Source organism: Carcharodon carcharias, chromosome 20 (genome assembly GCF_017639515.1).
Source record: "Carcharodon carcharias isolate sCarCar2 chromosome 20, sCarCar2.pri, whole genome shotgun sequence".
Classification (NCBI taxonomy): domain Eukaryota; kingdom Metazoa; phylum Chordata; class Chondrichthyes; order Lamniformes; family Lamnidae; genus Carcharodon; species Carcharodon carcharias.
In genome coordinates, this window is record NC_054486.1 from 59,591,044 (window position 1) to 59,605,425 (window position 14,382).

The 14,382-nt window shown below is 38.6% G+C and overlaps 1 protein-coding gene across 5 annotated transcripts in view; it reads right to left on the reverse strand.

Annotated features, from left to right (window-relative positions):
- Positions 1-2,270: 2,270 nt before the first annotated feature.
- Positions 2,271-14,382, reverse strand: part of arid4a (AT rich interactive domain 4A (RBP1-like)) — a 119,501-nt gene continuing 107,389 nt past the window's right edge. For all 5 annotated transcript variants that reach the window (XM_041214294.1, XM_041214296.1, XM_041214298.1 and 2 more), the window contains exons 21-25: positions 12,812-13,942; positions 11,503-11,607; positions 11,215-11,415; positions 6,522-6,668; positions 2,271-4,184 (exon numbers count right to left, since the gene is read on the reverse strand). In XM_041214294.1, the coding sequence (XP_041070228.1) occupies positions 4,081-4,184; positions 6,522-6,668; positions 11,215-11,415; positions 11,503-11,607; positions 12,812-13,942 (1,688 nt within the window). In that variant the 3' untranslated portion in view covers positions 2,271-4,080. The remainder of the gene's footprint in view (positions 4,185-6,521; positions 6,669-11,214; positions 11,416-11,502; positions 11,608-12,811; positions 13,943-14,382) is intronic.

Genomic DNA, 14,382 nt, shown 5'->3' on the forward strand with positions numbered 1-14,382 from the left:
TTTGTAAGATGTATGTAAAATGAATGAGACTGACAGAAATTGAATACATTTATCAGATTTTCTCAAATTCAAGATTCCCACTTCCAATCAGTTTCTAGATCCTTAAAGCTATACTGCACCTAGTTTGATGTTACTATTCTCATTGCTCACTGTCCGTCTTTCATTATGAATTAACAGCAACATCACATCAAATGTAAGGCATTATGAATACAGTAACAAGCTAAGGGCCGATCCAAGTTGCACTCTTCAATTGAGTAAAATTATCATGTCTCCTGACCACATAATGTCAAACCAAAGATTGTGTATTTGCTGTAATATCTAAAATGACAGGTAGACTTGGCTGATGTCGACAAGGAAAACGCTTTGATGACAGGATGACATTACTTAAAATTGTAAAAAGGTGTCTCAGATAGTCATTGGCCTAAACTATTCATTCTACCCATCTTTTCTTCACAGATGCTGCCTGTGTATCCATAATTTTCCTGTTAATTCAGATATCCAGCATCTGCAGTACTTTGCCTCTTAGTTTCAAGGACTTCTGAAAAAGGTACATGGCTGTTCTTCAATCTTCCTTCAAAAGTTTACTGCTACTCATTTACTGCATTAATGTACTCAGTAACAAACTTGTTGCTTCCTCATAAAATATATTAAAGAAATAAGCACTTCTAAGTTCAATGGAAAAAGTGCTCAATTATAACTATGGCTTACCATACATAAGTGATAATGTGGTTGTCAGCAGTACAGGAACAATTATTCACAACAACAGCATTTGTTCTGTTCAGCATACAGATCTCTACCTGTCAGTGAAGGCAGGATGCTGCACAAGCATTAAGAGTCAGAGAACCATAAAGTACTTGGGCGGTGCAGGGGTAGGAGGGGTAGGCAGGTTATTGCAGGATAAGATAGATATAAGCAAGGCCATGTTAAGTTTTAAACATGAGGATGACAATTTTAAACTTAAGGCATTAGGAGATCAGGAACCAAAACAGGTCAGGCATAATGGTTAAACATGACTTGATGTGGGATAGGATATAAGCTGGACGGCTTGAGATGGCATGCAAACTTTGAAGCACGAGGATGGGAGTCCCAGGGAATCATTGGAGCAAGGGAAATTTTGAGGTGATGAAGGCATGGCTGAGGCAGGGAAAAATCTGCAATGTTTCTAAAGTGGAAGTAGGTGGTCTCATCAAATGTGAGGTCAGATGCTCAACTTAGAGTGAACAGGTCATGAAGGTTATGAACATTCTGCTTCAGCCTAAAACAGTGGCCCTGGATGGGGTTGAAGTCTGTGGCAAAGGTATAGAGTTTGTAATGGAGGCCAAACACTCTGGCTTTGGCCTTTCCAAATCTAACTGAAAGAAGTTATGGCTCATATAAAACTGTCAGCAAAGCAGGCTAACTACAGAGTTATCTGAGAGCTTGAGAGAGATGGTGGAGAGGCAGTTTCAGCAGCATACAGGTGAATTCTGATCCCCATCTAATGTTGAATTTGCCAAAGGGCTGCCATATAGGTGAGGAAGCAGAAGGGATTCCAGGATACATATTTTTGGGACTCTGGAAATAACTGTGCAGGGGTGGAAAGAAAAGCCGCTGCTGAAGATGCTCTCTGGTTACTATTGGACAGGTAATAATGGAACCAAGCAAGGGCAATACCACAGAGCTGGACAATGGAGGAGAGGCATTGGAGAGGGAAAGTATAATGCGCATGTCTAGGGCTGCAGAGATCAATGAAGAGGAGGAGGATAACGTATCAGGACACTATCTCTTTTTCAAAATCTCAGCAAGGATGTGTGAGAATTTCAGCATCTTAATGGTTTAAGTTCTTCATATTTTGCGTTGTGTAAATGGTTAATGAAATGCTAATATTTAAAACATTACTGGAAGTGGAAAATAAATAAATTGAGAAGATCATTTCTGCTGGAATGTATGTTTTCCTTGTAGGAACATACCACATGAATGATTTCATTTTCTTTTCGAGGAAATAAGTGATGTGCCACACTACTTCTAATAGTGATTGAGCCCAATATCTTATTCGTATCACCACATTCCAATTTTCCAGCAAAGCAGGTTCTCAATTTCATCTGAGACAATAAGGGAGGTACTAAGTTAATGAGCACACCACTTGAACTTTTATTATATGCCACTTAACCAGACTGAGAACAGCAATGGCATGGGGCTTAGAAGTAGGTTGCCAGCCCACTTTCTTAGCTAGGGAATGGTGCATCATGCAGAAAATGTCACAAAATGTGACAAAAATAATTCAAAGCAGATTTCTTAAAACTTGGCCTTTATTAAACTCTGTACTGAGCTCCATTTTATTTCACATTACGATACACCAGCTTTGCAAGTGGAAGAGAGAAAAAAAAAGTTTGCTCTGCTTTTAGAAAGTTTAGCCATTGTCAAATTATTCTCTCCCACTACAAGTGTGGAAGAAAAAAATCCATTGTAATAACTACTACAATTTCACGCTGTCAAGAAATACAAAAAAAATCTCAAACATAAAATGAATGGACATTGATTTGTTAGCAGTTCTATGGAATACTATTACAATCCACCTCAGGCCCAATGCTGTTCTGAACCACAGTATCATAATATACAAACAGTCTAGAGCATTCACACTATTACTCTACAGTATATTAAACATTGGGAAGGGACACCAACTCCTTACAATGTACAGTACAAGTATGGATAAAAATTGATAAAATAATCACATCTGTACACAATATATGTGCAAACTGTATCCTTTAAATACATGGTTCTGGAAGAGTTGAAATATATACAAAGTATGCAATGGAGTCACCATGGCTGTACCCATGGACTGAAAATTCTACACAGCCACCTAATGGTAACCATAATTCCTTGTAGTTTTTGTTGTGCTATGCTGCTTTTAATTGTACAACGTTTGGATTGTAGATAATTTGGCATAGTTTCAAAGGTTGGACCAACCAGCCTTGTTTAACAGGGCAAATAATACACATTTTACCATTAGGCAGTATGACCATAAAGCTAAACAACTGAACCTTACAGGATACGTAATTCAGGGCAGGCCACCCTGCTTTTGAAATGATTTGAAATCGTAATTCAAGGTTTGTAACATCTTGTAAATTAGAGCCAACAAACCTGGAAAACTGAACCAAGTCTGAAAATATCTTTCTTTCTTGTTTAAAAATACATAAAAAATACAAGTATTATGTCCATTGCCTTGTCTGAATAAATATACTTCACAAGTTGCAAGATAATACAATTTTTTTATTTTACACAAAATTCTCAGGTCTAGAAATTTTTGTTAAATAACTTCATTGCTGTGATATATTTGAAACTTTTTTGTAATAAAATAAAAACTCTGCAATTACATATAAAAAGAGACAAAATAGTCTTGCTACAGAAATTAGTCTACTGAAAACCAGCTTCTCCAATGACTGTAAACATTACAAAATTTAAATAAGAAATCTCATTTGCATAACTGTGTGCTCAAAATCCAACAGCAAAATAGCGGAAGACATTTTTCATTACAGTTTCAGTTTTCAATACACTAAATTTCCTGTAACAATCTATTTTGTCCCATTTCCAAATTACACAAAATAGGGCACTCTGCTCACCGTGTACTTTGGCAGTTCAACATAGCTAATGCTCCCACAACTAAGACTGAATTGGAACTACTAACCCAACATATGAACTGTGCTTACTGGGCTCATACTTTGCATCATCCGTTCCATTACCAACAAAGCTTTCTTCTGGTGCAGTTATTGTTCTGCGTGTGTCTTCCGAAGAAAATGGTCACATTCATTTTATTAATTCACTGAGAGGCTTCCACAAAGTGCTTTATCATGTAATAGAGTGGACAGTAGTCATCAGTGAACCATGTCGCATTTCCAAATTACATTCAACTCTGTGCCTTGCAGTGCTAAAGGAACTGGAAGTTAACCAGGTGGAGTAGGAAACATTTACTTGAATCCCACTGGTAATGCACAAGTCCAATCAGCTGAGTGTTTCCTATGTTAATGTTCCAGGGTTTATAGCACTTGTGTCATGGCAGCAGCTGCTGTGGAAAGGGATAGTGAAGGTTGGAGGGGCGTTTCATCACCTGCACTCTACTGCCACACTATTCTGGGCTGGTGAAGAGGAAGTAGGACTCATTCCAGTTTCTGAAGAAGCAGACGATGTGCCTGGAGCTGCAGATGTAACTATAGGGTAAAAGATCATATAAATTAGCAAACAGATCTGCATAAAATATTGTACATTGTCAGTATATGCACTGATAATTATTATAACTGGTCCTTGTAAGATCTCAAAGTTTATAATAGGTTGTCTTGCTCATTGAACTTTCAACACGCCGTCCCAAAGGCTGACAGGTTCAGACTTGATTCTCCACAAGTTAAGTGCCCAATCCAGATTATGTCATCAGAAGACGAGCCCAACAGAAAATCAGATGCTTCCCCACAAGGAGAGGTGGGAAAAAAAAAGCTCATAAAACCTGGTGAGTCACCAGGTGCTGTTTTGCTGGCTCACCAGCAACATGAGATGAAATCTGGGAAGTCTGTCATCTTCTTTAGGGAGGGAGCATTAAAAGACAGAAAATAACAAGAGTAAGAAACACATTTTTAGATCTTACCACAGCATGAAAATGAACAATATGAAGAAATATTAAATATAAAGACTGAATGACTGATGCTATTTTGGTTAGCTTCATATTGAATATTATGTAATCAATTTCAATTACATTACTATATAGTAACAATGATAAAAAAAGTCTGGATCTCAATTGAAAAAAAAAACAATATTATCAGTTAGCTTGAGGAAAAATAGGAAGAAACTGTTCAAGACTCTTTTGTGTTTAAATTAATCTCTTCGTTGTAAAATCTAGATTGGTTTGGTCATTGTTTAGCAGCTCAGAGAATGTGACTAGAAACAAAGGGGACATTTTTGGGGGCTCAACTTTTCAGTATAAGTATTAATGATGGTTGAAGGAGCTAGAGTGCTGAATACCCAAGTTTTCAAATGATACTAAATTAGGAGTAAGTTGTACATTTGAGAGAAGGAAGTTACGAAGGAACATAAACAGATGAAGCGAATGGGCAAAATTAAGGCAGATGGAATTCCAGAAGTCCGAGGTCATCCACTTTGGACGGAGAAAGAGAAGTCAGGACATTTTCTTTATAGTGAAAGATGAAGAGGAGCAAAGGGGCAGAACTTTGCCTTTGGCGGGCAGGCTTGGTAGTGCTGGGCAGGAAGCCGACCATCAGCTGTGATCGGGAATGGACTGCAATTTCACACTGGCTAGCCAATTAAGGCCCGCCCAGCGTGAAACAGCAGCAGCAGCACTGCCTGTGCAGGGAGGGTGGGAAGAGATGAGGGTGAGCCGGCTGAGCGCTTCACAATCTCCCTGATGCACAGTGCTGCCTCAGGCTGATGAAGCGTTGTTAAAAAAGAAAACAAAAATGTAATAAAACATGTCCCCTCTTGTGAGCAGGGACATGTTATTAATTCAATTTTAAAACTTTTAGTTTACCTTTATTTGTTTTTGGAAACCTCATCCTGCCCGCGGATGAAGTTTTCAAAAAAATGCAAAGGCCATTTGGCCTTTTCGCCTGCCCACCAACAATTAGGTTGGGCGGGCAGTGAAAAATTTAAGTTAATTGATTACTTAAAGGCCTTAACAGGCCTTTTAACTGTCAGCGGGCGCGCTGCCAGATCCAGCGCGTGCCCGTTGACTTAGCTATCATGCGTCTATGCGTTGACGTTGGCACGCTTGGTGACGTCAATGCGCATCATTTAACACTCGAGCAGATCGGGTGCGCGCCCGCCCGCTGAGCGAAAATTTTTTGCCCAAGGGATTAGAATGTTCATGTAAACAAACCATTAAAAGTTAGTGCACAGGTTCAAAAATTAATCAAAAACTCAAATGGAATGTTGGCTATATCTCAGAGCTGGAATATAAAGGGGAGGAAATGATGCTTCAATTGTATAGAACCTTAGTGTGACCCCATCTGGAGTTAAGTTTGGGTACCACACTTAGGAAGGATACATTGACCTTGGAGGGGGTGCAGCACACATTCAGCAGAATGATACTGGTTTGAAAGGGTTAGATTTGATGTAAAGGTTGCATAAGCTTGGTTTATATCACCCTAGAGAGTTTAGAAATTGAGCTGTTAAAAATGGGCAAAAGATTCAATAGCCTTGATGCAGGGAATCTAGTCCTTCTGGTGTAGAATTGAGAACAAGGAAGCATAATTTTGAAATCAGAGCTTGTCAATCAAGAGTGAAATCGAGAAGCACTTTTTCACAAGAAACACAGCGGAAAACTGGAATACTCTACCCCAAAAGGCTCTGGGCCTATTGAAATTTCAAAAAAGAAATTCATAGGGGATGGGATATATATAAAAAAGTGCATAAATTGAGTTTACAGGTTGGCAATAATCTGACTGAGTGGCTGAATGGCCGACTCCTGTTCCAATGTAAAAAGAATATGAAACATTGTTATTCATGCTACTGTGCAAGTCATAAATTATATTGGATATTACCTTCTCTTTCTTTCTTTTTTAACCGTTTTCTCCTCCTGTCTATGGATGCTACTTCAGATTTCAAAGACATGTAATATTTTCTGATCTCCTGTAATTTATCTTGTAGAAAGGCTATTCGTTCAGCACTTGTCAGGTTGTTAAGGTCAGCTGTTGAAAAGACGAATGATTAAATCCACACACACATTTTTAAAAACGTTTCCAGTTAAATTACAATAAATAGGACAGGATCCAAATGAATTGTATATTATTTATTCTTCATCAACACAAACTAATTCTCAATTTCATTTCCAGGAAAGCAACTTAATACCCAACTTTTTATGTCCTTCTTTATCCACTATCAATCACACCAAGGCGTCATTAACATTACTACTATTGGTCAGTTCTGTGGTTACAAACAGCACAAGGATGGATAAACCTAAAAATGCATCAATTTTACTGGACAAAAACTCATCTCACATTTGTAGTGCCAACACATTGTCGGACACTGAGGTTGTGACCATGGGGTTCAATTTGAGACGTATTGTAATGCATGAAGTATAACTAGATGAAATGCTCTGAAACAGGTTAACTAACTAAATAAATGCAAAATACCACAGTTGCTGCAAATCTAAAACATAAAATACAATGTGCTGGAAACATTTAGCAGGTCAGACAATGTCTGTGGAGGAAAAAAAAGTTGACATTTCTGGTGTGGATGCTTAGTCAAAATACAGTTGTTAATTGTTGCTGCTCCTCTAGTAAACTTGTGAATGCTGCAAGCGACTAACAGGAAGTACAGGTGTGTTGATCCAATGGACCAATCAAAACTCTGGAAGAACATAATAATTGTTCATTCAATTCCCATGGTCCAATCAATTCAAAGGATTAATGGAGGCATGGGTCATATGACTGCCATCAGACATCTAAAAGGATCCATGAAAAGTAGAACCGGCCAGATTGTTTGGAGCAGAAAAATTCAATATTTTGTGTTCAGGCATTGGCTATCTGGTGGGTTAATTTTAAACATCAGCATCATATTAAAAGCTGCATATCAGAAGCATTAAAAAAATGACAAATATGGAGCACCTTCCCAGTATAACAGCCCTCTAGTTGCTACTCTCACCTCCCAAAAATATCACTTCAATTGCCTCCTGTTAGAACGTGCAGACACTTCGAAACAAACCATATAAACCTCATGCATTTCCATATCTGAACATTTTAGAGATAGCACCAGAGTCATTTTCCATGGAATATACAGCACTGCAAGAGGCCATTTGCCCATGCTGACACTTAGTGCACCACACAAGCCTCCGCATCTAAATCTATCACTTCTTTGTCATATAATTAACTAGCTTCCCCTTAAATGCATCAACACTATTTGCCTCAACTACTTCTCGAGGTAGCGGGGTCAACATCTCACCACTCATTAAGTTCCTTCTGAATTCCCTATTTGATTTCTTGGTGGACAATCATGTATTGATGGCCTCTAGTTTTGCTCTTCTTCACAAATGGAAACACACTTTCTATTATATCAAAACCTTTCATGATTTTAAAGATTTCGATTAGGTCACACTCATTCTGCAGTCAATCTCATGCTGGATTCATTCCAGCATCAACTTGGTAACATAAATAAAATGATCAACAAGATATGGTTAGAGTAATTTAGAGTCGTTTATGGCACAGGAGGCCATTCAGCCCATCGAGTCCATGTCAGCTCTCCGTGGGTCATACCAATCCGTCCCTTTGCACCGCTCTATCCCCGTAGCTCTTTCAACCGCCCATCCAATTTCCCTTCGAAATCATTCATAATTTCTATTTCTACCAACCTCGTGGCCAGTGAGTTCCAAATCACTATGACTCAATGTGGAAAAAAGTTCACCTTTATATTTCCCCTGTACATCTTGCCCAAAATCTTAAATCTCTGTCTCCTGGTCCTTGTAACATCAGCTAAGGGGAACAGATTTTCCTTGTCCACCTTATCCAAATCTGTTGTAATCTGTACACCTCTATCAAATCTCCTCAGCTTCAAGGAGAGCAATGCCAGCTTTTCCAACCTAACCTTGTGGCTAAAATGGTCTGTCTGATATCGTTTCAGTAAATTTCCTCTGCACACTCTCAAGGAGCCTCATATCCTTCCCTTAAGTGTGGTGGCCATAACTGGAAGCAAATGGTGGTGACTGAACCAGAGCTTTATTAAGATTCAGCATAACTTCCCTACTTATGTACTCAATGCCTCTGTTATGAAATGCAAGATCCCTTATGCTTTGCTAACCACTCTCTCAGTACGTCCTGCCACCTTAAAAGGTCCATGCATGTGCAGCCCCCAAGTCCTATAGTCTCTGCACGTTCATTAGAAGTGTGCCATTAATTCTACATTGACTCTCCCTATCCCTTTTGCCAAAATCCAACACCTCACACTTCTCTGTATTAAATTCCATCTGTCACTTGGCTGCCCATTCTGTTAGCCTATGTCCTGTTGCAGTCAATTAGTATCATCCTCACTGTTTGCCACACCTCCAAGTTTGGTATCATCGGTAAATTTTGAAATTTTACTCTGTATTCCAATGATATCTCAAAAAAGCAGTGGTCCTAACACTGACCCTTGGGGAAACAGCATTGTCCACCATCCCCCAGTCTGAAAAATAACCATTAATCAAAACTCCCTGTTTTCTGTCCTCAACACAGCTTTTTTTAAATCCAAATTGACATTGACCCTCCTATTACATGAGTCACAATTTTGTTAAGCAGCCTTCTTTCTTGAGATCCATATAGACAACATCCATTGCATTCCCTTCATCAACTTTCTCTGTTACTTCATCAAAAAAATGAATTAGAATAGTAAGCACGATCTGCCTTTTACAAATCTGCACTGGTTATCCTTAAATAACCCAAATCTCTCCAAGTGCCTGTTGACTTTTCCCTCGTTCATTGTTTCTAACACCTTGTTTATCACTGATATTAAACCAACTGGCCTGTAGCTACTATGGATACCCTTACACACTTTCTTGAATAAGGCATTTGTCATTCTCCAGTCCTCTGGCATCTCCCCTGTATCTAGGGATGATGAGAAGATTATGGCAAGCCCTTCCACCATCTCCACCCCAACTTACTTTAGCAACCTGGGATGCAAGCCATCTGGACCAAGTGATTTACCCACTCCATGCACTGACTGCCTTTTCAGCACATGCTGCATTTCAATTTTCACCCTATCCATTACCTCTACCACCTCTACTTCCACTGATATTTTGTCAGATTCCTCCTCCTTAGTAAACAATTTACAAAGTATACATTAAGTATTCTAGCCTTACCCTGCGCTCTAAGCATATATCACCCTCCTATCCCAAATAAGACCCATGCCATCTTCTACTACCCTCTTACTATTTACATGTCAGCTGATGATTTTTGGATTCCTTTTTATGTTGAGTGCCATTCTATTCTTATATGGTCTCTTTGCCAGTCTTACTTTCCCTCTTCACTTCCTCTCTCAACCTTCTGTATTTAACCTGACTCTCACTTAAAGAATTCACCAGACGTGCATCATACATCCTCTTTTCTTTATTTCATCATATTCTCTATCTCCCTTGTCATCCAAGGAGCCCTGGTTTTGGTTCTCCTACCTTGCACTCTTGTTGGAATGTACCTAGTCTTTACCGAAGGCATCTCCTTAAAGATCACCCATTTTTCTGTTACAGATTTTATTCTCTCAGTCTTTTGTTCCATTTCACTTTGGCTGGATCTCTTTTCATCCCATTGAAATTAGCTCTCTTCCACTTTAGATTGCTCCTTACTCCACTGTAATACCTGTCTAAATCTTATGACATCATGATTTTCTCACCCAAGTATTCCCCAGAGATATTTAGTCCACTTGGACCAGCTCACTCCCCAGCACCAGCAAAAAAAGAAATTTTCCCCTTCTGTTCAAGTAAGGTTCATTTTTCAAATGCAGCAACGACAAACACTGTAAGATAGTACAATGCAGAATTTTAACTGACTGCAAATTACAAGGACAAATCTCCACCATTTACACCACCCATGTTCATCATGATCAGCCACTTATATTAAGCAAATATCGCTAACCATTTGCCATTTCCATTGAAGTCAAACACAATAAACATGCTGGCTATTTCGAGTACCCGCAGATCAGACTAATTGTATTACATACATATTCCATGTAGCTCAGAGCCATTGTTACATTTAGGCATTATGGGCATTAGAGATCTCCCCAGCATCGTTTTTTTCTATCAGCCTCAGCTGTCCAATGAGAATCAGCACCACGAATACTTTTTTTGACATTCCATTAATTAACAAAAACAGTTTAATCATTTAAGTTTAATGTGAAGGAGGTGGTGTGCAACACGGAAGAAAACATAGCCACATTAGATTCCGATTCCCATCACTTGAAAATTGAGCCAGCAGAAGATTCAAGAATAGGAGTTCTGTCATACAAATTTTGGCGTTTCATCCAAGCACAATAACTCTAGACGCATCTAAAAGCAGGTACTTTGCATTAACACCAACCTGCACGCTATTGCTGTTGGAGATGATAATTGGCCAAACAAAAATTTACTTTGTAGAATAAACTGAGAAGATTTATTTCAAATTCATCAGTTATTTTTACACTCCATCCTCTCATATCAACATGATAGGTTAGCACATTAAGCTGTTTGACGCATCAAGTAAAGTAACAATTTACAGTAATGTAAAGTTTTCTTACTGAGCTGGAAACTCCATTTATAAGTCCTGGGTGATGTACCATCACTTCCATCTTTCTCTTTATGCTTATCCCCATCTTTACTGTTTGGAGAAGTCCTTGAAGGGGATCTGCCAAGTTTTTGAGACTTATTTGAGCTCTTCACTGGAGTGCATTTATTGGAGTTGTCAGTGACTGCAAGGTCCTCACTGTCACTGCTATTGCCTTTATAGATAAAATCAGAATTAAAAACGTGCATGCATTTAATAAAAAGGTAAAAACTTGTTTTAAAGTTCTGACTTCAGAGCCTACCAGTTCCATTCTTTTCATTCTTACTGGACACATTTGACCGTTTGTGGCTACGCTTTTGTTTCTTCGCTGGTGTCCCATTGCTGTTGTCACTTATTCTTTTCTGACCTACATGAAATTAAAACAATTGAATGCAAAAGTAAACCATGCTGCTGCAGAACAATTAAGCTGCTGAGCTACTGAGGTTATAGTTATTAAAGACCCAAATGGTTCCTGGATTTCATTTAAATATCAACATGTTCATGCCTATAAGACACTGGTATAAATAAAGGTCAATGCCAAGTGGTTTTTAGAGTGCTTATAGATGGAAATTTCTTCTGTGGGTCCAGCCATAATCAAAACCCCATATAGACCTAGGATACACAAAATGCTTTACCCAAATCTTGCACATCACCTGGATCATACCTAATACTGCTGATAAAAGTTAAGCCATACCTTCTCTGCTGGAGGCTGAGCCATACGACAATAAGTAATCTTTAAAACAAGTCTTTTGATCCCTGGTTTTGTCTACTAAATTAGTCCCATTTAGCTATTTCCCTGAATGGCTTCTAATGGTGCTGTTGTTACTCATGAAAGCTCCCAAGCATTTGGGCCACTTGACTGCCATGCTTCCAGAGAATTAATTTTACACACCCCACACACGATTGCTTCTGATTGATGTTATCCATTGATCCCTGGTTACACAAGATTTTAGATGAGCAGGTGTATGACTTTAGATGTGGTTTTGCTGTGATGTCTCTCATACTGAAATAGGCTTTTCACTGCATAGGCTCACACCAAGAATATGCCCTCTTGAGGTACTAGAGAGTTTGAGTTCTACCCAAGCGTAATTGAACATTTCCAAAACAGGAAGGAGATAGAAAATGTAATTCTTAAAAGTGTGCAAAATGATTACAAGTATGCGAGACACTAGCAAAAAATGAATTAATAATATTTTTTTCAAAAAGGATGGTATTTTGGGAACCACTAAAAAGGACAGTAACAGTGTTTTCCACTTAAATGGCCTGGGAGATCATCCATGCAGCTACTTCCTTGAAAAAATAGCATGCAGAATATTAATAAGAGACGGAGATTCACCTTCCTACAAACTTTTTAACAGTGTTCAGAGTGGCTTTGCTAGAAGCCTCAAAATAGGTTGCTTGTTTGCCCACCTGATCAGCAAATGGTGTCTGGCACAGAGAGCAGTAAGAAGGAATGAAAATGCAAAATAAAAAGTGCCCCCAACAAAACCTGAAACATACTACACAAATTATCCAACATTTCAGAATTAATTCCATAGTTAACAATGCTGCTTATGTATACAAATGTCTACCTTTTTCCTTGTTCTCAGCCTCTTGTACTATAATGCTGCTGCTCGAGCTTGTACTGGCATCAAACCCATTGGCAGACTCACTCTCGCACAATCCTTCCTGCGATTCTCCAGCAACACTGTCCACTTCAATAGTAATATCACTTTCACTTTTTACGCTACGAACCTCATCCTGATGAAGCAGTGCTGGGGAAGCAATTGGCAAAACCTGCTGCACTGAGCCAGATACAACAGCTATCACTGATTCAGGAGAATTGGATCCAGAGTTTCCAGCGCGTACATCTTCATTGCTACTTTTCTCTTTTTCATCAAAGTCATCCAAATCTACCTCATGGCAAACTAAAGCTTCAGGTCCAATTGGAGGCATAATATCTTCATCAGTTTTCAATGAAATATTCTCTTCAATTTCTAGACAGGGCGCTTCCAATTCCTGCTTCACACACCTATTTGTCACAATCTCTAAAGGAGAAGCTTCACCATTTTCAAGTTCTAACCTGTCAACAGTTTTAGATTCTTCAAAATCACCTGCAAAGTACTCCATATTCTCAATAGCTATATCTTTTACTGTTTGCATTTTTTCTTCACTTTCTATTCGAAGTCTTTTATCAGGCGTTAACTGCTCCGGAGATTTTCTTTTCCCTGGTTTCTTCTCATCATTTGTAAGTTCATTTGACAAGCCAGTGTCTATAACTGGGACTGCTTCTTCAGGCACACTGGGAACAGGTAACTGCTTGGCCTCTGAGCTTTCCAATTTTTCCGTGTCTTCTCTGCTTTCAGTAATTATGTGATTAGCAAGGATAGTCTTACTATTTTCCGAATACAAATCCCGTGTCCTACTCCTCCTTCCTTTGCCTTTTGGAGACTTATCCACAATCTCTTTTCGTATATCTTCAGCCTGAGTTACCATTTTCTCGTTATCAGTTTGTTCTATACTTTCTACTTCTTGCTTTACAGATGTGGTTTTCAAATTGTCCTCACAAGGTAATTCCCTCATTTCTTGCATACAAATATCTTTGAGTTTTTTCCCTTCAGGTTTCTCTTCTTCATCTAATGTCTTTGTGGAACCAACCTCCTCTTTCACAGATTTGTCTGCTGAAATTTCTACTTCACTTTCATCTGAGGAGTTGGTAGACCCTATAACAAAACATGATTTCAAATTAAATATTGAGAATGAAGCAAAAATAAAAATGCAACATGATAATATGCAGCTCAACTAATATCTTATCCTAAAACATACAGAAAACGTTAAAATGCAATGCTAAAGGACTGGCAGAGAGCTAACATATACCTATATATAAGGGGGGATAGAACATGTCCAGGGAATTATGGACCTGTCAGCTTAACTTCGGTGGTAGGAAAATAATGGAAGCTCTATTAAAGGTGAGAATAGAAGAAAACCTAGAAATGAAAAATATAACAGAGTAGTCAGCATGGATTTCAAAAAGCAAAATCTTGCTCGACCAACATAATTGAATTTTTGAGGAGGTGACACAGAGAGTAGGCAATGGTAATGCATTAGATGTAATTCATCTGGATTTTCAAAAGGTCTTTGATAAGGTGTCTCCTCTAATGGA